We start from the raw sequence: 26591 nt of genomic DNA, 5'->3' as shown, positions 1-26591 counted from the left end.
GCTATAAATAATCAAATACATTATAACCTGGACATATCCTCTACATCAAATAATCCTGCTATAAAAACTGAGAATAAAGGAATTTGCTGGATGACTAGCACTTAAGAAATTGTTCCCTGGTGGGTTATTTGCAGCCTATTCTCTACTTCAGTAGGAGTTTATGTTGAATAACTCACAGCTGTGGAAATACCTGCACAATGGAATTTAATACTGCTAATAAAGGGATCCAAATTGGCCCAGCTCCACTCAAGACTCACGAATGTTAAGACAGACAAGTGTCTTGGGTTGTGTAAAAGGCTGCGTGGCCTCAGTGCAGGACTGTGGATGCTCAGGAAGAGGGGCTGTGCCCGCTGCTGAAGGGTGGGATGGGGTCGTGGATGAGCCAGGCAGCAGAGTGCACTGTACTCCTCATCAGGGCACTGCTGGCTTCCCACCAGGGACCATGGATGTGCCACAAAGCCAGGTGAGCCCTGAAGCCTTTTTTTTTTGTACAGAAAGTGAGGTCCTCAACACAGTCCTTTTGTGGGAATTACAGGAAACTGTGGTTTTTAGGAGCTTCTTGCTGCGCTGTATACACAGAAAGTGCCGTAGAGCCACACGTGCACGCAGTGGCCACAGTCCAGTCAGGGTTATCCAGTTCTGGTCACATTTAAAGAACCAGCTGCCATAACAGTATCCTGAGATGAGCCCTGTAACTGGAAAGCCAGAGCTGAAAAGCCTTTACCCCCTTTTTTAAAAAATTTTCTTTTTTTTTTTTTAGGTTTTTTTATTGCAACTCTCCTGGATTAGTCTATTTTCAAATATTGAAGAGGATTGAGGAAGGAAGGAAGGAGAGGAGAAAGATGGAATAACTGATGCTTTGGGTGATCTATATCGTTCTATATCATTCAAATGTCCTTCAAACTACCTCTCTGCAACGTTTACAAGCATATTTCTGTAGAGAGCTGGGCAGGATGCAATCTGTGTAATTCATTCTTAAGCGTTGTGGCTTAGTCAGGAGCCTTGAGAAAGGAACCTCATCAGCCCACCCCTGGCAAGTTCAGAGGTGCTTGTATTTGATATTTTACTTCCAGCTCAAAAAAATTTTAACTGTCTGTTTTAAACTGAAAACATTTGTGGTGCTTGTAGTTTCATGAATATCACATTTGGAAAGAAAATTATCGAAGTACAACTTAAAATTTCAATGCCTAGAAGGAACCAAAAGAAAAAAATGCATTCTAACCAAACAAAAAGGTTTTGGTTGAACAACAAAAAAAAATTAAAGAATCATGATTTTGAGAAATCATTATTTCTGTACATCTACTCTGAATATTTCACAACAGCCTGCAGTCATGCAGGCAGACATTTTGCAGTGACAAATTGCTAGAAACCTTTCCCTAAGGAAGGCGCTGGTCTGGAGGAGACTGTAGGATACTCAGATGGAGGGTGAGGTGCAGGTAGATGGCTGCAGCCAGGCTTTTAGTGTGACAGAATGACTCTGCTGGTTTTAAGGTAGGGCTGTCCCTGTGTTTTTCTTCTACCTCAAAGGTTATTTCAAATTAATCCACCTGTTAATCAGCTGAAGGAGGTTGTTGCAGTTAAGAAATCAGAAGTTTTTGGCACTGAACTGCATGGTCACAGATGATTAAAAAATAAAACAAATGAATAAAATTAAAAACATATTAAATAAGATCAATTTTCCATTTTCCCCTTTGAGTCTTGACCTTGCAGCTATGTGCCCATCCTGGTACATGGAAGTGCCTGCATGAGGCCCATTGCTAGGTTTCCTTCATTACTGATTGCAGTTTTCTTCCCCTGTATATGGGCTTTTCTTGGAAACTGCTGTCTTGTAGATTGCCACTTTCAGAAGCCTCAGACTGTTTGAAGGCAATTATTATACAGACCACTCCTTCCTTCCCCAGCAGTTCCCCTCCCTACTTGAGAACTGGCCATGCTGTGGGTCTCACAGAAAAATCATAGGACTCGACAACTCCCTTTCCATTTTAAAAGCCCATATCCCACTATTACATGGTCTTGAGCTCAAAAATGTTGCCTCCCTGGGGAGTGCCACTGTTCAGCCTCTCATTATAACCTGGCCATTAGTATTTCTTTCCTCCCTCTCAGGAATGCAACCGGCATCTACAGTAAAGCGAAATCCTGCTGCGTGAAATTTGAGTTAGACCCTTCACAGGGAAGCCCTGGCTTCTATAAAAAAAGGGTATATTTAAAAATAATACTTTCTGAAAGAAAGAAGGCTGATACAGGTTATATTTTTTTTTGCTTTTAGGCTGAAATAGCAGCAAAACAAACAAAGCCAACCTGAAGCTCCCCTCTCTGTTGACACAAAGATCAGCAGAGAAGATAGCTGCAATATGCAAAAATGAAATTGCATTACTGCTGCAGAGCTCAGGAACCACAATAAAGGTTCTTGATTGCTGTCCAGGGACACCTTAGCAATAAGCCCAGCTCCTGCAGCACTTCCCACCTGATTCACATTGGAGGAGCTGGTGGTCTAAGCACAGACACAGACACAGAGCTGCTGAAAAACTCAAACGGAACGATAGCTGTCTCAGTAGTTCACCCTTTGTTATCATCCTTTGGAACACGAGTTTAACCTGGAGGGGAGATTTCAAAGAAGACAGCTGAAAATTCCCTTTCTGAATGGAGTTTGCAGTCAAAGACAGACACAAGCCCCGGTATTGATCACAGTTCCTAAATTTCACACCTTCTGTCTGCTGAATTTGATCTCTCTTGGCAAGCCGGGAGCAACCCACCTTGGTTTTGATGGGTTTGTCTGCGTGGAGCACATGCGAGCCCTGTGTTCTGTTCTGCACATGGCCAGAAGAAGATGGAAAGTTAAAAAGTTTGTGCAAAATGACAAATAAATTTTCATAAGCTATCAAAGAGAGATGGAAGAAAATAGAATGGAAGAAAACCTCCAGCATCTGAAAGCACCAAACACCAGCTCTTAAAAGCTTTTCCAATACTCAGACCCCCCCCCCCAGAGATTACTCAGGGAGGATGAAACTTCATGTGATGAAATGAGAGTCACAGCTGAATGCGATAAGGAGTGTTAAATGCCTTCTTTATATCAAGCATTTGCTAAAACGTCTCCTAATGCATTACAAAGGAGATGCTGACCTTATACATTATAGCTGTTCAGTACAAAGTTATACATAGCATCTCAGATGAATTCAGAGTTGTTGAGACAGAGCTATTAATTAAACTGCGGTGATACACAACTTGAGGATCTCCAGAGATCAGGAGGAGCTTCTTTTAACATAATATAAAATACTGCTACACACACTCTAACAAGTGCTCTGCACGTCACCTTCCAACTGGTATGATCTTGGACATCTGAGAAGTACTTACTGGGCACTGTACAGATTGAAGAAAAAAGAAAGAAGACCCCAAATATTCCCAAATTAAAAATCCTCACCCTCATAAAATCCCCACAACTGCATACAGTAAAAAAAGAAAATGAACCTGAAGAAATTCAGACTCCAGGCATGAGCACTGACCTAAAGGATCCTGAATTTGGTTGTCTAACAGGCATGGAGGCACACTGGGTGTGCATTTATCTGGTTCAGCTGAAGCACGTTCCCTTGCTAATGTGAAGTAACCTGTAACCTGAATTATCAGGGATGGATTCAGTATCTTATTCAAAATAAAGCTAATCATTCTCATCCTGATCCCTGTAAAATTGATGGAAACAGAATTGGGAATTTCTTGGGGAGCTGGAGTGCTTGTGCTCTGTTGTAGGTGGATGCTTTTTATACAGTTTTTGACTCTGTATGCACAAGTGAATTATTTCCTGATGTCATCTTTAGTGCATAATGGTGTTTTAAAATGTGCTTATGAATTAAGACTGCCCATAGACCCATTAAAAATTATTTCTTGATGTGAAGGATAAAGTTCTTTTATTTCAGAAGTGATTCACAGGGTCGTAGAAGAAATGCTTTTACAGTTAGATTGCTCCATCACTGTTCCTAATAAAGCCTCTCCCCTTTAAAGAACTGATACTAGTTGCTGTCAAAATAACGTGGTAAATTAGATTTTAATACTGTGAGCATTCAGTGGAAATTCATATTTTCTCAAGAAATGTATGAGTATGGTCCATAAATTTAGAGACTTGCACAAGCGACTCTCTATCTAAAGGTACCATCTGCCATTCTGCAATGCTGGGGTAACACCAGGCTTCCTAATAGAACATAATGACATGCTGGAGTAACATCAGTTCTATGGGATGTTAAATATTCAGTAGCTCCTCTTACATAGTAGAAGATTCAGGCCTTAGCCTTGTATAAAAATATGCTGTCAAAAAGCTAGAAAAAACATACAAATCATCCAGTCCTGCACAGTAAAACCAGCTGCTGGGGTTACATGTGCCCCAGGGCAGCTTTAATTTGGACATGCAATACATCACCATAGGGCTACTTGATCAGAGTTGCAGTCTCAGGAAATATTTTCAGGACTATTCAATTTCCATTAGCAGTTTCTCCAGGATATATTAGACACAAACTGGGTTTCCTTCAATATCAATCATTTATGTTTTCTCTTTCATCCTGTCTGTGCTAAAATGGGATTTTCATGGAGGCTGTGAAATTGCAAAATTTAGTCTGTTCTATCATTTAGACTCCTTCAATGGTGTTTTGCAGCCATGGCTGGGTAGGGAGCCTCTCTCCACCCTGGTGTTGGAGAACACCCAGTCGTGTTCAGTATTTTCCCTTTCCCTTTGGTGGTTTCCTCCCCCTCTAATCCTTGTGTCTTCCTGCACGCTTCAAGGCTGATCATCCTTGGCATCTCCAGCTCTCAGGTACGGGGTGCTTTTGCTCTGTTCCCCAAGGACGCAAGCCAGTTACGCTTCCCAAACCTTTGAGAGCAGTAACTTCTCCAGGACCAAGGTTAAAAATTAGTCACGACTTTCACAGAGGTCTGTGATGCTGAAAGAATGCAAATACTAGTTATACCTCCCAAGGTCTCTTCCAGATTTAATTATCCTACCATTATCACACCCATACAAGGATGCCCAATGCAAGGATGATGAAACCTGAGAAAACCTGCTTTCTGAAAAGACTACAAAGTGGTAAATACTGCTTCTTTTTGCTTGTCGTGAAAAGAAAGAGAGAAAGAAGGAGCTCTAGGAACTGAAATATTCTCACAAGGCGCAGCCAGTGAGACCAGCTGGTGATTCACGGGGGTTGAAAGTTCACTGAGAAATGGACTTTGCTGAACAATTACAAAAAAAAATAATAATCCCCAAACAAAACAATTCAAAGAACAATCAAAACCCACCAGTGCTTATGACTCTTGCATGGTTTAAGTTCTTTGTAACATCAACCAGCTTGGTTCTCAGTGTTCGTATTTGGTCACTTTACTAATTATATGATTCAGCTTTTCCAAGTAAAGTCCTGGAATTTCCTCCCTCTGATTTGCAAGGGCACTTCTCAGGGCCAGTATTTCCCTCCATTTAACTAAAACAAACAAGAGCTTTCTTTTTGAAAGTATTTCAACATCATGAGATAAGTTTCCTTCCTCCTTTTAATAGCTTCAGAGCTCCCCAGGGGGAAGTGCCAAAAACATTATTTCCTTCCAAATTCTAAGAGAGATACAATGTTCTGGTAGGTGGTGAGATTAGATTACAGTAAAATTAACTATTGGTTTCAAGCTTTCATTCTTTAGGCTGCAACCTTATCTCTTCCAAACCTGTTGTTTGAACTCACCTGTGGTGTTTATTCACCTTTCCCACTGCTCTGTTCCAGGCAGTCATGGAGCACATGGAAGCTGCAGTGTCAGTTAATGACAACCCCCAATTGAGAGCCATGAAATCCATTAGTGCATGTGATCGATGTGCTTTAATCCTCAACCTGTGGGGAGAGTTCCTGAGGACAGGGCATGAGCACTCGGGAAGAGAAATTGGATCACAGGCTCCATCTTGATGAGCTCACCATGTCATTTCAAACATGGTACGAAGAGCCCGCGCAGCAGCTCGGGATGTGGGGTGAAGGACACAGCAGTGAGGAGACTGCGTGTCCAGCTGCTGTCCATCTCAACCACTTCCTCAAGCTGGCCCATTTTGGCCATTTCATTTACTAATAAATAAGTGAATAAATAAAAACAGCTAGCTGTGTCTGTTATTCACCCTAACCACAACAGGGTGGATTGATAGCTTGTAGATGAGGGTTTTGAGGAGATATGGAAAAAGTGTCCTTCAAGATTAATTCAAGGACAGCACTCTAAGGAGCCTGTTGCTCATTTTTCAAGCATTCCTGTGTTTATTTACTGAAACAACAGGAGTAATATGACATCATAAATCTTTTAAAATTTGAAATAGTAATGCCAGTCTTGAAAGATTAAGGAACACCTTTTAGAGTGTGCTCGTGGAGATGTAATATGAATGATTAGTGTTTCTGAACATTAGAATTACAGTGTATAATTGTAATGTTATAGTGGTTATGTAGAAGCCAGAGATCCCTTAATGGAATACATTGTGAATTTAATTATTTACATGGAAAAATCAGGGCTGATATAGTCACTGAATGATAAAACTACAATTTCCTACATACAAAGGAGCAGCATGGCTATCCACATTTTTTATTTAGCTAGTTTAAAATTCTGTAGTGGATATCCTTTGTGCTCTAGAGCTTGGAGTGTCTTTTGGGCTATCTTCCTTTTAGGCAAGGAGTACCACAGGTGCCAAAATTCACTGAACAAGGACTTTGCTTTCAGGACCATGTGCCCAAGGCTGGTTCCTGGGGAAGGGAGAGAGCTGTCTCTCACCAAGAACCAAATGGCCACACAGGGTGCTTTGCCTTGTATTCCTTCTGCAATGGTGGTTTCAAAACTGTTTGGTGGAATCACATCCAGCAAAAGCATTATTAAAAAAGTATGTATATATGCTTAGGAGACCCATTTCCTTAGGCTGGCTTCTGGGTATACATACAGCCACTCAGAAAAAACCTAGGAGCTCTTTAACTGCTCTTATCATGTCAGCAGTATTGAAAGTCGAGTTTCAGGGAAGAACAAAACATCACTCCCCTGCACAAAAGGCAGGATGGTGTAGATTCAGCATCTCTCTGCCAACAGTTCTTCCGGTGTTTGCCACTCGCAGGGTGCACCTTGCAGGGCTTCCCAGGTGCCTCGGGATGTGGGAGTGTGCCTCTGTCCTCTGGATCAGCCATGGGGCTTTGCAGGCTGGGATGTGCTCAGAGTGGCTGCACCACTCCAGGGCTTTCGCTGGCACCTGTGAACAATTGGTATGATAGCAGAGCAATGAAAGAAGGAGGATTTTTAAAATCCTCTCATCCTCAATTGAGGGAGTCATCATAAAACTATCAGACTTAATTTGGCAGAGTGGAAATGCCTGCTCTGATAAGCCCTGGCCCTGGACAGCAAGGGATACAAAGTTCAGGACGGAGGTGCTCTGGCTGGACTCCCTCACACTTGGCTCTCATTGCTGTTACTCACCTGTGGTGCTGCACATTGTTATTGTTAGAAAAAGAGCATCAAACCAAACTGAGCTGCAAGTGATTCACACCTAACCATAAACCTTCCCTTTAGCTGGAAAAAGACTGCAATTCAGTGAAACACTAATTCCAGAAATCCCTGGTGCATGATGCTGAACACGGGTGTATGTGTTTTGCATGCAAGGAACTGTAAATGCACTGTATAAGAGCACATTTGTTAACACAGTTTATTGGCACACTTATTGGCAAAGCATACATAAAATACAGTTGTATTATATAACACACTGACTCACTGTGTCTTTACATGATGAGTTGAACATATTAATATGTAAATGAAAAAAATTAGTTTCTTTTATAAAGTTTCACATAAATACACCGGAATATAAAACAAAACAAAACAAAACAAAAAAGTAAAACAAAAAATGAGGGCTTTACAAAAATATTATACAAGAAATATACTATGAAAAGAAATAACAACAAAGCCAACTTAGATACAATAATAAAAACACAAAAGTTTTAGATTTATTAAGCTGCCCACAAAGTTAATGGATTACATGGCTTTAAAATATCTGGATCGACAGCAATTTTACAAAGCATAAACTCTCATAGGACTGGGTGTCTTTTTCCACATAAAAATATTTCTCATGTCTTTGATGAAAAAAAGACATTTCTTGTTTCAGTATTTTTGTTAAATGATGGATAGAGTATCTACTGGCATCAGCTAAATGTAAATTAAAAATGCTGGATCCTTTAAATGATTAACTGATGAAAGAAAAGTTAAAGAACGAACAAAAGTACTTTAAATTACTTTTCCTTAAAAGCTGATCTTTTTCTGAAACAAGAAATTTCAGGTGCAAGTTGAAAAGCAGAAAATATATTACAATTGTAAAAAGTTTTACATAGTTACGTTAATGAGATCCTGAGCACTGATGACTTGTTAAAATATGGCCATTGTCTGATGAGGAAAAAAACAACCCCTTCCAATAAAATGCACTGTCAGAAATTTGCCAAGAGATGCTGTTTAATTTTCACTTATTTTAATTGAGGTCAGTGCCAGTATCTAGTTGTATGAGAATACTTCCAAGGAATGTATATGGAAGCTTATACAAGAGTTTTCCCTAACGAAAAAAAATTGGATAGCTTTAGTTTAGAAATAGATACTGTATCATTTGAAAGGTGTTTCTTTTAAATTTTATTTTGAAGAATGCTGTGAAACAGTAATTAATAACCCACTGAGGTATATTGCAGTGGGCATTGCTGCCAGAATAACCTATTGGGAAGCTTGTGGTGTGGGGTTTTCAGATTTAGTCTCCTGGTTAGCAGGAGGTTTGCTGTTCCATGGGCTGTTATTTCCCAGTGCAGGTGAATTGTTGAAATCTTCTTCATCATCCATGCCATTTGCTGCATCATACTGTGTATTCTCTAATCTAGTGATAAGCCTTTCGTCTTCATCCCCAAATTCGCCTCCCATCAGGGTTGGTTCTCCTACCACCATCACATCCTGTGAACAGCACCCAATATTTGTTATATGGAAACCTTGAGAGAGAAAAAATCAACTTAAAATATTATGTTAGAGAATTTGCATCTCTTAACTTTGTGACATTTGAACAACAGAGTTAAAAGTTCCCACATAGTAGGAACAAGGAGAGAGGCTTACACTTTATTTCTAATTTAATTTAAAAACTTCAACACATCTCTATAGATGCATGCTCATGGCTCTGGATCTCAGAAACCCCAGAATGGAAAAGCAGGTAGGCTGAAAAATGTGCCTGATTTTAAGCAAATAAACAGGCTATGAAACTGCCTTTAAACTTCTCCTTGAAATATTTAGCCTTTATCCAGTAAATCCTTCCTGAGCCATTTTCTTTGGAAAAGCACCAGGGTGTATCTCAGTTGGAACTTGGTGATATGCGTATTTTAAAAGTAGTTTGAAAGAAACCACATTTCTTATCCTCAGACTTCTCAAATGTCGAGCACAGCACTCTAACAAAGATGGTAACTCTCTTATCCATAGCCAGCCAAGCCCTTTTACGCATCCAATATACTTGACATTCTGCTACTTAATTATGGTAATTAATTTAGGTAAAGTTTTCGATAAAAACAATGTTCACACTGATTTGACAATTTGCATAGCTAATTAAGTCATTAGCAAAAACCTGCTGATTGCCAACAAGCCCTGAATTTACCATCTGTTATTTCATGGTGCCTGTCACCTAACTCCATGTAGGCAACCCTGCCGCCAATCTGTGCAGTAAGAGGACCAATCTGTCCAGCTGGTACCGTAAAAGCAAGATGAAGAGTGCTAATTATAATTACACTGATGAAGCTAGTACTCATCAGAAACTAAAGCATGCAAGAAAGAAAGAATTCATCTAATCACTGCTTTAAGTACAAATTGTCCTTCCATGAAAACAAGTAAACCGCCTACTGTACTCCAGTGCATCACAGATTTGCTGCAAAAAACCTAAGCAGCATGGGATAGAAAGGTGCAAACTTGAGATTGGAAAGCAAAGGTGCAAAGCCAGAGAGCTCTCTTGTTCTCTCTGTTCAAGGGAGAATCAGGCTGCTGTGCTAACAGCTAAAGAAATATGTGGGATGCATCTGTTCATGCAGCTCAGGTGTCAGGGTATCAGGTAGTACTTGGTAGAAGTGCAGTAATTCCAGATGTCTAGCTTTGTTCCTGCTGATTTAACAAGCCCTTCCAAGAATCCTAGTGAACAACAAATTCATTTTTTAAAGGATCTGTTCCTCCTTGTTAATGTAAAAAGGAAAATAGAAGACAAATATTTGCATTTAATAAGGTTTCTTTTTAATCAGATATCTACTTCCTTCACCACAAAACAATACAAATTATTGCCTGCAAGTGTTTACACCATTTCTTGATATCCCTCAGCAAAGGCTGGCATGCTACAGAAGAATGTTTGTGTCACATTTTCAGCCTGTGCTATGTAAAAAAACTGTGAGTATATGGAAATTGTTACATTATTTCTTCTTCACTTTGCCTGTCTTGTTACTCCATATATCCATAAAATATTTGGTTAAATAAAACTCTCACACAGCTTTGCGACATAGAAGTTCAAAAGACAAAGGTGTTCATAAGTAAAAGTTTATTCTAATTTACCCCGTCCCTGTGAACAACAGGCAGTATATAGTGCGCACTGCTGAACCAGACCTGATCCCATTGTGTTGCAAGAGCATTAATGACAAAAGAGACCTGGCAGAGGACAGCAAGTTGGGTGTGAGTGTGCAGTGTTATATGGCAGGCAAAAAGGACCACAGTGGCTGGAACACAGTAAAAGTTCCTTTTACTTCAACATTCTTGAGGACAGGCCTCAAGTTCTCTCTGTTGCGATACCAGCAAGAGGTCAGCGACTCAGATGAGACTTAGACAAGCGCATCAAAAATCAGTATGGGGCTACAACAGCTGGCTCAGGAGGCCACGTGAAAGAATTAAATATGTATTACATCCACCAAATGATTGGGAGGGGGAAATATGCTTAACATCTGCAAGTGCTGAAAGGACGACAATCACTTTAGGCCAATCTGAGGAGACGTAATAGCGTACTAAGATGGCATTAAGTAAACAAAAATGTAATCCCCACTGCTAAGACAATATTCCTGTTCCTGCTAATGGCAGGCTGAGGATTAATGACCCCACTGGAACAGTGCTAGTTTTGCTGCTCAGGTCACCTAACACTAGGCCGGGAAAAAATCTCGATCTGTGGCAGGAAACATTTGTGCATCAGTGGGAAGATGTTCAATAATTTTGCAAGTATTTCCACCTCTAATTTCTCAGGTTCATTTCAAATATTATTCCTTTCATATAATGACTCCCACTGAGAGAACAGTTTGAACTGTTTGTATTTCCCTCCATGCTATTGAGTCTCTCTCTTTCTGGGAATTGAACTACAACTATATTGAGGTTAGTGGAGTTTTCCCTCATTCTATTTAAAAGATAGATATCACAGCATTAGTTACAGGACATCTGAAAAAAAATTCTTGACAATCTTGCCACTTATAGTTATAGCAGGCAAAAATAGTGTCTCAGGAAGCGCACATGCTGTTTCCTCCCCAGAGGATTCTGCTCCTCAGACTGAAAGCTGAAGACCCCACCAAGTGCACCCCATTGAACCTCCACTCACTAGATCCCGTGCAATGACCACCAACCTCTGAGGAGGACTGGAAGTGACTCCTTTTAGAGCCCCTCAATGCTTCTCCTTAAATTGGCCAGTGGGGGTCACTGCTGTTGAATGACACAAGGCTCCATCCCTCCCAGGGTTGAGGCTGCAGCTCTGGAGTGCTCCTAGCTCCTGCTCATGGAGTGAGAAGCAGAATCCAAGAATTAAACCCTAGTCTCTTGCATGGCAGCACACACTGCTATGGCCTAGTTATGGTAGCACATATTTGACTAAATTAGTTTAAAAAAGATTTAGACTGTAGTCACTCAATCTTATTATTTACTCTGTGATTAGAAACAACATTTTTGGTCAAGGAATGTCTCATGATAGTAAAATATGGTTGCAGTGAAGCACTGTAAATAAAGCAGTGGTTGTTTTACATTATGTGATAGAAATGTATTATTTTATAATATAACCACAAAAGCAGCTTTCATGTATATCATACCTTTCATCCTGTAATAACCCTAGTTGCCATCCAAACTTAAATTGATACATATAAACTATACACAGAGATCACTTCACACAACACTCAAATGCAAGCACTTCTATTTAACAGACTGGTCATTTCTAGGCTTCATCTTTTTTTTTATACCAAGCCTCAAAATTTAGCTCTGCCCTGCCCAGTCAAATAACTACACTTTTTAACTTGGGATCATTCTGTATCTAAACAATGTCTTAGTGAAGTTTGGAGGTAAAAATATCTTGTGGGCCATGTAAAATTCCCCATCCCTGAGCCTGCCATCTTTGCTACTGTTAATATGTAGCCTCAGTAAGTGTGTTACAGTGATCGATTTGTAGCTCTGCTGTCACAGTCCCCAGAAGTAGACAAACAGCTCTTCACAAGCCTAAAATAATTAAGCATGCCCGGCACTCTCAACTGTATCATTCAAGCACATCTCATACTCCAAGAACTGAAAGTTGCACTGGTTTTAGCAGCTAGCATATCTCTAAGTGCTAAGTCAAAAGAAGAAGGGTTCCTCCTCCTCCTTCTTATAGAATTGTGTTAATGGTAATTATTTTAATATTTGGCTTTTTAGCTCCTTGGCACAAAAATTATTAATGACTGAGAGCCCCACTGCTGCCCACACCCATAATGGTCACTGCTTCCATGAGAAAAACATCAGACTGATGTTGGAATTGAAATGATCTTTAGAAACAGAACTGACATTTTAATTAGGTTTCAGAGTAAACACTTTCTAGAGAAAAATCTTTCACATCTCATCATAATCCTCACTGTTAACTTGACATTCTGGCCTTGTTTGGAATGTTTTTCCTAAAGTTTCCTAAAACTGGAAACAAATTTATTCTCTCTCATCTCCTTACTACTAAATCTCAGATTCTGAATTGCACAGTTCTGAGACATGGGATAATTTCTGACACTAATCTCTGGCCCTGGAACTGTAGCTCTGGTTCTACAACATCCATTACAAACCACCTAAACCTCCCCCGTTTCTGAAACACGTAAGAGATTGTATTGCTCCTTTCCACATTAACAGGGTTATTTATGCATTTAGTTTCTGAGGAGCTTACAGAGAACTACAAAGAGAAAGAGAGATTACCGAGGTATGCAACTTGCTTAAAGAGTGCAAGGAGGTTCTACTTAAGACTCTGGATGTAACAAAGAATGTTTGATTTACTCAGGAGCATGTAGTGATGCTTTATTCTTTCCAACACATGATATTTCACTGGGTTCATGGTTACAGCATACACTCAACGAGATCTTCATTAGTAAATGAAAGCAAAATCCACCTATTAATTTCTGTGGTAATGACTGGGAGCACCATAGAGCAATGGTTCTTAGGAGTTTGTGAGAGTTGTGGATTGCTACCAAGTTTCAAATATATGAAAAAGGATCGATGTGCCCTTTTTTTATTAAACTTAACAGAGAGTGATATTTAAGTGAAAACAGCTGTACAGACACCTTCTGATGACCATGCTTATTCCTGTAATCCACAGATCACAGTATACAAATCACTGCTCTACAGTACAAGGGTTTGGGCTTGCAAGGAAGTTGTATTTGAAACAGGGAGTATGAAAAATGCCAAGGAATATGATTTTAGCCAGTAAGAAGGCTTGAAAACTGAGAAAAGACTTGGGAAAATATTGCAGCTGGATTCAAATACTAGAGGAAATTATTAATACTGTGTAAGTGACAAGACAATTACACACCCAAATTAGATAACTGATTTCTTTACAATCATAGGAAGGCTAACATTAGAAAGCAGGTTTTCTATGAACCTTGCAGAAGGACTCTCGCCCATCTTTCCTCTTCGTCTAGAGGAAAGTAGAAATTGGTAACTCCAGTTTCTGCCCAGTGGGCCTTTCGAAGATCAGATATGATTGAGAACATGAACAAATCCAAGTTTAAATTACTGGCATCTGCTGAGACTAAGGCAGCTGAGTGGACTACTGCTTCTGGGTCCCTGTCCTGTCCATTTTCTTTATGCACTAAAGCCAGTCAATGCATTTATGGGAAGCACTGGCAGTACTGAGCCTGCACCCATGAGAGCCTGAGAGAAGAAAACTTCTGGTGAGAAAAATGTTTTTGTATTTGTGCTATTGGACTGACTTTAGCAGCACTAAGTTCTACTGCCAGCACACTACGGTGTGTTGCCTCAGCACCCACAGGATTTGGGTCAAAAGCATCACTGGACAAGCAATGGACCAACCTAAGCACGAGTTGTGTGGTGCAATCATGGGGCGTCTTGGCTAATTGCACTTGTGTTAAGAATGTGGGAAAAATGTAGGAGATATGTAATACATAGAACAGGTATTAAACAAGGGACTTGGGCCAGAAGAGTGATGCTGACAAGAGATACTGAAGGTCTGCAATTTGAGAACTAACAGAATCCCAGAAACCACTGTTTATCCTACCACTGTAAGAGAAAATGGGGGCAATAGAGTGCAAGAGACTGTCAAAAGGACAAAGCTTTGTATTTTATTTACCACAGTTGAGAAAGTATAAACAATAGTTTAGAGGACGGACTGAAAGCGAACCTTTTCAAACTACTGATGAGAGGGAAGCTACCCACCCAGTAACAGAGACCCTTCAGATGCTTTTATGGATTGTCATTAGAGATGTATCAGAATGTGCTAGCACTGTGGAAGTGCTAATAAATGTAAGGCAACACAAGGAGCACAAATGATACTGATTGTTTAGGCTTCACCAGCTGAGCTTCAGGGCTCAGTGCCAACCTGAGCCATGCATGGAAACATAATCATGTCATTTCACTTTCTGGGCTTGGCTCTGTATTGTCTGCACTGTCCCTGCCTGGAGAACTGATCAGAAAATAATGCAGGTAGAGGAAATGGCACAACCTTCTCCTCCTACTACTAGAAGAACGTCTATGTGACCAGTACCATTCCCTCATTAATCAAGGTTTCCTCAGCCCAGTGTATTTATGTGAAGAGCTGGAAGGAGCTGTGGGGAACATGACAACACTGTGAAGATTCAAGCTTTGCCATAGCTGATGGTATTTCAGCTGTTTTCTGGACACTAATCTGAACATGGGACATTTGCCTCTCCAGGCATGAAGACCTCATTATAGAAACAGAAGTTAATGGTATGAGTATGAGTGAGAAGTGTGGATGAGGTGTATGGTAAGTTCACATATTTGCCAGAGTGTATGCAGCATTAATATATGGGCAAAACAGAATAATTACTATGTCTTAAACCAAGAAACATCACATAGAACAGAGGCTAAGAAAACACTGTTTAACCAGGATTGATTTACTATCAAAGTTAAAACAACACAGAAGCTTAAAAGAGACAGGAAATTAGATGTGATTATGGTGGAGAGACTGACTTTGCTGGCAGGGAAGAAATCATTGGAGAAAAAGAGAAAGTTGGAATACAGGACTTCATAGTAATCCAGGTTTGATATTTTGCGGGGCTCTCCAGAGAGGAGGATGAGAAAAATGGAACTGAAACTAGCTCTGGTTATGTGACTCATCTGGATAGAAGATGAGTGATTCCATTCCTCTTCTCTAATAAGGAGAGGGGAAATGCTTTTAACACTAAAAGGGAATGATTTCAGTAGGGTGGGGCTTTTTTTCTACTGAGCAGAAAAGTCCCATTCACAGAAAGCTGTATGGCCAAATGAATATTTTAGTGAATTGAAAACTGCCAAATTGTGTTCAAGGATCTCTTGTCTTCTATTGCATGTAAGGGAAACCAAACGTTAACTACCAAATGATACACTTTAAGGTACAGTTATGGGAAAGAAACAGAAAGCAAGTTACTGCTACCTGCAGCTATCTTCAGAAAGCAATGGCAACAAGGTCGACTTCAAAGAATGCATAATTTTGAAGAAGCGTGGGGTAACATCTCTTTATTAAACTGAAAAGTGTTGAATAGTTTTACACCGAAATATCCTCCTGCTAAAATTATTTTGAGTTCTGTCTACTCTACAGAGTGGCCAAACCATCAATTCCATCTGGTTTGCTATCTTTGCTGTGGGGAAGATGGGAAGAGCTGTTAGTATGTCAAATCGAACAGCTAAGCATTTTCCCCTTTGCAGATGGAAAGGAAAAGTGTCCTAAAAATGGAACCTTATCCTCAATACAAAAGAGTTTGGACCATTTTGCTAATCTGGTACAGAAATCAAAGAATATTGAAAAACATTGAGTATGCAACATCCTCAAAGTAAATGAAGGCTAAAAATCCATCCCTCATACCATAATAAACTTCACCAATATGTCTCAGATGCTCAACTATCACCTGCATCAGGAAGAGCAGCCTTGACTACTTCATCTGTCAGGAGTAGCCTTTCAGTACCTGAAGTCACTTTCAATATCAGTGGGAGTGACAGGGAACTATCAGAGGGCTCAATCACACTCAAACATCCAAGTACACATGGCTACCACTGAAGCCAACAAAAGTCCTCTCTCCAGGGAGGAGCAGGCTGAAGAGAGGCAGGGGGTCAGATTCTGATCCTGCTGAACTCTGAGCAGGGTGTAGCTGACAGAAAGTGATTCTACTGTCTTTTAAAGTTGGAGGCAGCATGGAACTAGCTAGTTGCTCAGTTTTGCACTTCATTGCTGTTTTTTCTTAAATACGGTTGAATATTGATCCAAAGGTTTTTCTGGCAGACACCATCAGTGGGGCAGAGTGGTGCCTGCCACCAGGAGATCAGGTAGTCAGCCTTCTGACTGCTTTCTGCTGCCAGAAAAACACGGAGATGCCTATATTAGGGAAAGAATCTGACTCTGGGGATGTGAGCCACGTGAAAATTTTAATATGACAAGGAGGAAATATGAGTTTAATGTACTGAAGCCCAACGCTGAAAACCAGTGGATTGCTAAATCAGTTACTAAACAAAAATCTTCATTTCATTTCACTGGTGTTAGTCTACTCTTTTTTTTTATCTGGATATTCAAGCTTCCTAGGAAGTGTCTGCTTTGTGCTAACAAAAGGCCTATATTCTTTGTCAGGTTTCAGAGGAGACCTAGCCCCTTCCTATCTGCTGATCAGAAAACCAATAAAAATCCTTGCATGTTATTCCCAGGATATGACTTTATGATTCCTATAATATCAAATTAATTTCCCGAGCTTTAAAATGCATAAGCTATCTCCTTATTGACTAAGGCACACTTTGTCACAATTTGGGGTCTGATTACCCCCATATTGTGACTAAGGTAGTAAATGTGACATTATTAAAGTGCTGATACAGTTGCTACTCTGGAAATGACTTGGTGTCTCCCTACACAATTAGGATGTCAACAGTTACAGCTAGAAGGATGGATAAGCTGAGAGTCATATTCCAGGGGATCTACCCTCTGCAAGTGGAGTGGTTTGACAAAGATATAACCTCTGCAGGTAAATTAATTCATAACCTCTTCCTGTTCAGCATCTGAACCTGGCACCAATTAGAGGTAAGGTACTAACGCAGAGAGACCAGCAGCTTCCTAGGGGCAGCTGTCCTGCACCACTGGGACACGTCCTCGCTTAGGACCTGGCAGATGGAAGTCTCCAAGGCTCATGTTATGTCTAAAAACACAAGGCCTAATCTGAGTCCCACCACTAGTGGAGGGACTCCCCCTGACATAAAGGGGAACTGGCCCAGGCCTTTAAAAAATCATATCTGATCCTCAGGATGCTTCTGTTTGAGGGTCCTTCATTAAAGCTGCACTGCAGAACAGCTTCTTCACACCTCTCCACTAATTCCCCAGCTTCCACAGCACACTGTGCAAGATTGCCTTTTGCTTGTGATAGTTTTGGCTCAAGAATGCACCTTCTTTACAATGTATGGAAATAATTAAAGCACCGTAAGTGATTCAGGCCTAAAAGGAAAGTGAGACTTACAGGTACCTGACTTGATAGACTCAGGTTTGCAGCAGCTGACTTTTTCTTGCTGTTGGTACTATTTGCATTGTTCCCAGCACTACTGTTAGAAGTGCTGCTGGTAGAGTTTTTCCTTTTCCTCCTTTTGGTTGTTGGTTGTCTTGTGGGTTCTGCTGCAATAAAATGGTAAGAAGGAAAGCAAATGGCAGATACTGTAAAGTGTGAACTAAAATGATCCATAAGCAGAAGTGCTGGAATACTGTTTATCTAGTTTTAAATTGCTAAGTTTAATAGTAGTAGTTGTGTTAGATTTAACATACAAACCGTAGAATGATATTTGGACCCAAACCAATGGAATCTGCTTTCAATTTTTTATGATGGATTAACAAAGCTTACTGTCCCAGCATTGTCTATAAAGGTACTCAAAAGCATTTTACCGATGGGAGTATCATGATAACGATCATTATGGTCAAAGCGACTGTGGAACTTCCTGAAGGTCATACAGCAAGAAACGGTGCTAAACAAAAATCCAGGTCTTACTGTGATGTAGGGTACAGCCTCAAATGACCCAGCCAAAGGCTAAAGGAGCTTTCTACCCTACAGCTGCCATCAATGTGGCACACAAGCAACCACCCTTTGAGTTCCTCCTACATCCTGTGTGGGCTTCACCTTTAAAACTGCTGCTCCCAAGAAAACCCACAAACACTAATTGCTAATGCCATTGCCCTGCAAGCCTTCAAAACCCAGACCAAATCAGGACAGTTACACAGCTTTGCTTAAATTGGCAAAGCACAGAGGGGCAATTGTTCTTCTCAAAATTTGGCCTGGGCACCAGTGTGAACACTATTAGATATATGAACCTTTGTAATCAGAAAAAAGAGAGAATTATTATTTTGAGGTATAAGAGCAAGGAGATTAGGTCCAGGCCTGTAAATAACTTGATATTAGTCTCAAAGACAATTAATTATGAATTGTAGCTGTAATTTCAGAGTCACAGCAGGAAGCAGGATTATATAAACGATGAATTCTAATGGAGCCAGTAGGCATTTTGCATTCCATCTACACATATTTTTGTACTAAATTATATCCTAGTCATAGTGAAACCATCTCAGTGTGCACATCTATAAATCAGTAGTGTCAGACTGAAATCATAAAATATCAGAATAATTTTCAGGCTTGCTTTGGGAGCAGTGTTAATTTTTATTACTTTCCTTTATAAGTAAACTTTCCCGTTGCTTCTCTATTAATTTAACTATAAAGTAAGTGGAATATTGGAAGTGAAACATACCTGGTGGGGCCACCATTCTCTGCCATTTTTGAAATAAGCAAGTCTTCAAGCAGTCTCGAGGACTTAGATTGTAAGTTTTATGTCTTGACATCAGTTCCTGCATTGGCTCCAATATTACACACAACTGGAAGAAAAAATCAGAATAGAACAATGTCATCCAAGCAAAGCCTCCATTGATCAGTATTTACATAGCTGGAAATTATATTTTTGGATTTTTTTTAACTCTTGCTAACAGAGCATGTCTTCTACAGTTCAGGTTAATCTGCACTGGGATTGCAAGATCAAAACTCTGAATTGGGAAAACTTTTGCTCACTATTTATTATCCTATGTATTTTTTGGATATATCAGATAACCTTCAGCTCTAGTCTTCCAGACTACAGAGATTTCAGAAGACTAGAAAATGTTCATGCTTGATTGTCAAAGATGCAAAAATTAATTAATAAATAATAAAATTCCCATAGTGGCTTATCATTCCCATACAGCAAAATGTGTTCTTCTGACCTGCTGCACACCACAATGAGAACTTCTTATAAATGATCTTTTATTTTGATATTGCATTCAAAATAATCCAGGTAATTTTGGGCTTTTTTGTTGTATGAGGACTATACACACTCTTCCTATCATATGAATGACACATATGAGAAAAAAGGAACCATTTTATTTTTCTCATCTGCTTGAATGCTGAATATATAAGACAGAGATTTCTGAAAACATGGCATTTCAAACACCTTTTTTTAAATAGAGCCTTATATATTTTCTATCTGTTCACTTAATAATTAAAATCACTGTTCACTACTTTTTACTCCTGTTAATCCTCACAGCAGATCCAGCATAAGGAGCACTGAACTGCTTTCTATTTTCTCCTGTTTATAACCACAGAATCATTTCCAGTCATTTAAACCTCACTCAAAGCCATTGAAGGCTACAAAATTGCACACATGTAACTGAGGGCTTACTCTTGCTTGCTGGACCCTGGGTTTTTAGGCATCCTAAACAAGGAGAAAAAATCCAGGTTGACCTGTAAGTTCTACCTGAAATTTGCAGGGCTAGCACATAGGAGGAAAAGGTTCCTTACTTGCAAACTGAGCACATATGATAAGGAAGTAGCTGGCAGAGAATAAACATGGAGCCTGCGTGCCATTTTTAGTCACTTTTCAAAGCAGAACTGCATTTAGAAGCAGGGGCAGGTTTGGCTTTTTTTACCAACAGAAGTAGGGCAACAAGTTGATCAAATTATTAGAAGCTAGAATGGCAACTCAAGAAAGGCGTAACTTAAGCAAAGTCTTTTTTTTTTGAATTATTTACTTAATTTTAGAAAGTTTTGCTGAAGAAGCATCTAGGATTTACTTCAGCAGGAGATGTTTTCCCTTCATTCTTTGACAAATATGTAAGACAGGAGACAAATTCTTCTCTCTGGGCTGCAGAGCTGAGCAATGCTCCATTCACCCCACCTGCACCCCTCTCTCATTCATATAAATGGAGATGCAAAGTATGCAGGGAAAATAGCTGAAAGGGAGCTGACATGAGGACTAATTCAGCATTTAAATATTACTGTGTATTGGCACTGCTGTTTGATGAGCCTTTCATTAACAGCAGTTAAAACAGAGATAACATAAAGCAGCAGGGAGAATGAAGAGCTTCAGTATGAGAAATTATTTTTTCCCACTGCAGAAATTGAATCTGCAGTTGCCTCATTGACTTTTTTCTTACATAGTTTTTACATGTTTTTTGTAAATAAATATCTACAAGATAATCGAATAGACAGAAAGCTGCTATCAGATAGTGCACTTCGGGCTTGGATTTTCATCTAGTTCAATATTCTATCAAAAATTAAGATCATCAGGTCCTAAAATATATACAGGATCCAGTTTATGCTGTGAAAGAGGTGTTGTATTTTGAGTTCATATTCAATTTATTCTGAAGCCTGCAGGTCCTTGCTCAAGTTTTGTGTGTCTGTGTGTGTGAGAGAGAGAGAAAGAGATTCATGATCATAATGGACACCATTGTTTTGGCTCTCAAAAGTTTGGGTTTCTGGTATGGCTGCCTGAATTTTCTCATTCTGAGCTGATAGCAGCAAGCATGAAAAAGATACTTGTGATAATTCTGAACAAACTAATTACCCTGGGCAGAGCACTAGACTCACATAGCTCTACTGCTGCTGGGACTAAAAATACATAAATATATATGTACGTTCTTCCAACATTTCCTCAGGGACACTTTACTCATGACATACTTACTCTTCCCTAGATATTTATTACTGGCAACAAAGAGAATGTTTCTTCTTTATCATCTTGGCAAAGATGTTTGCTATTGTGCTCTGACCATAATGTGCACTGAGAACTATGCTGTCCCTGCAGCCTGTGGATATCTTGACTGCTAATCCTATATATAATCTCTTTCACTTCACACACAAGATTAAAATGGAATACAGACCCAAAATGTAGAAATGCTTGACTGATCTCACATGCATAGAGAAAAAAGTATGGGCATGGAAGGCCCTACTCTAGGATGTGGGAAAGTCTCATCTTCTGGATACCTGGGAGCTGTATCCACTCACACGAATTCCTCGTCTGGTTTTTCTTCCTCTAAACTCTGAAAATTGTAAGGTCAGCTTTGGATACCCGAGTAATAGGAGGGCATTGCACTCTATAGTTTTAAATGCATGTGAATTGGGCATAAGTGTAAAATACTTTAAAATGATTAAAAATGATTGATAGCAAATTTCACAGTCTTCTTTGGTGACCTCTGAGACCTACTTGAAATCTAAAGTTACTCAAACCCAAATCCTTGAAAGAGGAAATGATTGTGCTCCAATTATCTTAGGTCCAAGGAACTTGCCAGTGACAATCAGTAGCTTGCTTTTTTCAAAAAAGCCAGATCAAAAATGTAGGGACAAGATGCATTTAAAAGCTTGGTTGGCCAAAACCACCTGCTGTCTTTAACCATGGTGAGCAGGTAACTGGCAAGCTGGGTTGACAGAGTGAGCTCTTAAAACAAAGCTAACGAAATATTTCATATTCCTGCATTCATTGGCATATAGAAGAAGCCTGAGGCTTAAACTGTCTATTCCTCACAGATCATCTAGTCTTGCTCTGTGAGATTTCTTCAAAACACCCATTTTAACATTGTTTCAAGCACTGGATAATACCAAAATGTACAAGTTTTTACTATAGTACTATATTAATAATATTTGGAACACCAACAAAACCAATCTCTTCTACAAGCAGTTTCTTCACAGCTTGAAATCAGTCACCCAGGAAAATAGCCTAAAGACTTCAAGGATTTAGTGCGGTGACGATGTATGATTACAGAAATAGTTTCTACATTCCTAGGAATGCAGAACCCTTAATGGCAATGCCTAACAAGACAGATATTTCCAAGTTCCACGCTTAGGCAACACTAGAGGTGGGACTCAGATGCATTCACATACGTGTCTAGAACTAGGTGATGATGCCCTAGATGATGCTGGATCTGATCCACCAGATCACTCTTGCTGTCCCAGAAGGACACAAAACTCCATGTGGATGTTTCAGGCACTAGAATGTGTCCTAATTGTGTGCACAATTGAACAAAGCCTAAAGTACAATGAAAAATTTTGTTTGTTTTAGCTTTTAAAACATATTTGGAACAATGTGTATCATAATAGATTATATACTTTCCCTTTGCAGTGCTAAAACCTACTGAAAGAATTCCATGATGCTTAACAACCCAGCATTATCAGAATTAGTTTCTAGACATGTTATCTGACCTCATAGTAAAGATGTCTGACCATTACTCAGAAGCATTGCTGTTTCACTGTCAGAGCAGTGAGGTGGAGCCAGCACTAGGGATGAACACAGCACTTCACACTGAGAGATCACTGGTATGAGCAGCCTGTGTTTGTGGGTGCCCAGTACACACTGAGACCCGTGCACAGGTTTTGGTGCTATACAGACTGGCAATGACTTTCCTAGAGTTCCATGTGTATCCTATGGACAATTCATCAATTACAGGGCTTGGATCCAACTTGACAAAATGGTAAAGCTATACCCTTGGGGCTCGGGGAAGTGAAAATAGGGAACATAATAAAGCACATGTTTGGGGGTTGGTTTTTCTTTTTTTTTTGGTGCTAGTAAAACACATCTGAAAAATTAGATTTATTTTTTAATGATTTTTTTGGAGGACAAGACTAGCATTTACAGGTTTCAAAAAAACTATGTGTTTCAAGAAGGGAGTTATACAAGGAGATACCGGCAGCACTGCAGACAGGAGTTAAAGGGTTCTGAGAATATGGATCCGCACAAAATTTCCTGTAATACCTCAGTTATCAGCAGAGCCCAAACTGGCCTTCATCAAGGAGGGGTCATAATCAGCTCTGAGATCAGTCCAGTCACACCACGAATAGTTTTAGCCTTATGATTTTTGTTCTAATGCTGGGTTTTTATTCTATTCTGAGAATGGATGCTCATTCTGGAAGCAGTGAAGATTAGCAAGAAAGACCGATGTGAAAGCTCTCTTTTACCTTTTGCATACCATAAGCTAATGTATTCTTTTCCTAATTTAATTAGCGATTACCCTCCTCAGCGAAGCCTCTTGCCTCCACGAGGATTTTTGCGTTTGCGGCAAGGAAGGCTGTTCTGCGGTCGGTGCAGGCAGCGCGGTCCTGCCGGCGCTGAGCTGCAGGTGGCAGAGCTGCCCCAGCGAACAGGCTCCCCTGCCTCCGTGCCAGCAGCACAAAGGAACGGCAGCCGTTCAGCGTCTTAATGCTTTTTGCATTTTAAAGAGAAATCGGTGAGCCTCGGGTCTTGCCATACTTAGCTGGTGACACTACATAATCACCTAGCCGGTTTCTTTACATCAGGAAACATATCTAGTCAGTAAATGCCAGGTGGCCAGCGAGTCCCATGGTCTACCAAAAGGAGCAAGTTTTAAGTATCTTCCTATGGTTGCCCATTTTGTCTGTATACATGAAAGTTTCACTAAGTACAATTTTAAAAATGGAAATAACTAAAATTTTTCATGTAGATGACACTTACAAATGTTAATGTACAATGTAACATCAGTTTTTTCTGAATGAGCCGACAAGGAATGAGGCAGAGATGAGAGTGTTCTCTGAAGTTCTACTGAAATGTAGTTTTAACTCTTTGATGCTTGAAACTTCTCCTGGTCAAATGCCTGTATTAATCACTTGAAAATTATAGGAACTGTTGCATATTCAGAGCACATGTTGATTTACAACCCTTCCTAAAAGTGACAAAACCCCCATTTGAGTGGAGTATTAATCATTGGCTAATATTCAGGTAGGATGTTGACAGTGAAGGTGTACCTGGAATACAATGTGCAGCCTTGAAGAGGTTGAGTGCTTTCTTGCAGAGCTCATTATTTATCCTCCACAAAGATACTGAGTTACTAACCAACGAATCTAAACACACTGACGTTTTATTGCTATGCTGAAATGCAGTCTTCCCTCTACACACCCTCTATGTGCTCTAGAGAAAACAACTTCAGCTAATGCTGATAGAGAAATTCTGGCCACAGTGCATTTCCCTGGGAAAGGTCCCATTTCTTCAGTGGGGTGGGATTTCTGAAAAGAACTGAAATGTCTCTGCACATCCACATCCTCTGTTTAATGCACATCCACAGATACATGTTTCCAGAGGTCCCTGATATGTTACTGATATACCTGCAGTGAGGAAGGGGACACACTACGGATATTTTTTCAGGCCCTGTAAAAAAGCCCGAAAGTCTGACTGGAAGTCTGACTTCCTGGAGTGGTTTCAAAGCCTTGTATGAGTGCTCTGGACCCCCAGCAGCATGGCACTGAAATAGGAATGCATTGCTGCAGTCCTCAATACAGTTCATTCTTTGGAGTTAGAAATAGAGAAAGCTTATAGCTCAGTTTAAATTCCTCTGCTCATGCTTGTTTGTCAGAATTAATGTAAGTATCATTCCCCTGCAGAGCAGAGGGAGGAATGAAAATTTCCTAGGAACATATTGCTGCTTCTTTCACTGGCCGGCTTGCAATTCACTGCTCAAAATAGCATGTGTTTTTTAAGGATCACATGTGAATACAGAACATTTTCATTTTAAAAACCATCTTTATTTTCCATTAAAAACATGGAGATATAAATGAGAAATGTTTGGGGGTTTTTATGAACTGAAAGAAATGAGGTGATTTTTTAAATACTTGTTTTTCTAGAGGAGAATACTTTGGCTTTGTTCTAACCTCTTGCCCAGTATGTCAAGTCAAATACAAGTCTCTTGCATCAGTATAGTGCAGTGGACCAACTATATCCATGGTCCTTCCCTGCAAGATGAACTTTAAGCCGAAAGAAGGGGCTTTGAGATTCCCATCACTGAACTTACTATTCCTGCTACCTGCTTTCCCTTTTTGAAGAGCCACTGTGCACTCCTGCTGAGATGTGGAACTAATAAATGTTCATTGTACATCCCATGTAATGATATACATGGAATAAATAAATGTTCAATTTTGACCGTAGTTAGTGTAGCAAGCAGCAAATTCAGTAACTGCTTCAACTTAAATTAAAAACCCAGATATTTTAACCTGAATATTCAAATTCCAGTCTGCACAGGATCATTTATTTTAGGGAAACCTTAGATGATCTTTGAGACAGAATGAAAAGCCAGATCTTAACCCCAATAGCTTAAGTAGTCCAATACTACAGAGTAATCCCTAGCTTGTTTACAGTGACTACTGTTCTCTCCATATTTCCAATTCCTTCTGTGCCAAAGATTTTTTAAATTGGCTGTGTATAAACAGACGGAAGTCCTCAGGTTTGCTACATAGGTAGGAAACAATATGAGTTTTGAAATCTACAAGGAGGTGGGAAACTGCTTGGAAATATGTTATAGGCACGCTTACTGTATTTACTCCTAAAGACATTTGATTTAAACAGATAGCAATGAAAAGGTTTTAAAACTGTTACTAAAAATACTTCCTTTAGGCTTTGACTTAAAATCTCATTGAGATGAATAGAATCACACCCCTGAAAGAAATTGTTTTAGACTAGATCAGAGCTCAGCAAGGCAGCGCTGCATCAGGTTGAACTTGGCTCATATTTTAAGTACAACTCCAAACTCATATAGAGTGGATATTTTGTGTTAGCTTTAAAAAATACAGCACGAGTTTCTGCAGCACAATACCATAGCAAAAGCAGATTCTGGGACAAATTCCATAACCTGAGATTTACAGGGTGTGGAATATACTTAATAGGCATCACTCAGCATGGGAGAAGCTTCCATGTTTTGTGTACCATGCTGAGTCAAGAAATATTTGTACTTACAATCACCTAAGAAGCTAGAAATCAGAATTTCCAGCTTTACACTTGCAATATTAATGATCATTTGCATCTACAGCTTATTATTTGTACAATGCCAGAGATATACATATATTTTA

General features: G+C 39.7%; 1 protein-coding gene across 11 annotated transcripts in view; it reads right to left on the bottom strand.

Annotated features, from left to right (window-relative positions):
* Positions 1-7648: 7648 nt before the first annotated feature.
* Positions 7649-26591, bottom strand: part of LDB2 (LIM domain binding 2) — a 213153-nt gene continuing 194210 nt past the window's right edge. For 2 of the 11 annotated variants that reach the window (XM_042053217.1, XM_042053221.1), the window contains exons 6-8: positions 19195-19318; positions 17928-18079; positions 7649-8946 (exon numbers count right to left, since the gene is read on the bottom strand). In XM_042053217.1, the coding sequence (XP_041909151.1) occupies positions 8716-8946; positions 17928-18079; positions 19195-19318 (507 nt within the window). In that variant the 3' untranslated portion in view covers positions 7649-8715. Of the gene's footprint in view, positions 8982-11612; positions 11756-17927; positions 18080-19194; positions 19319-26591 lie in introns of those variants that run through there. The other 9 variants (XM_042053223.1, XM_042053225.1, XM_042053226.1 and 6 more) reach the window with 9 other exon arrangements.

Source organism: Corvus kubaryi, unplaced genomic scaffold, assembly GCF_017639235.1.
Source record: "Corvus kubaryi isolate FWS band 111438036 unplaced genomic scaffold, C.kubaryi_AGA036_p1.0 split1-131, whole genome shotgun sequence".
Taxonomy (NCBI): Eukaryota; Metazoa; Chordata; class Aves; order Passeriformes; family Corvidae; genus Corvus; species Corvus kubaryi.
The sequence above is the reverse complement of the archived record's forward strand: the minus strand, read 5'-3'. Positions and strand labels throughout refer to the sequence as shown.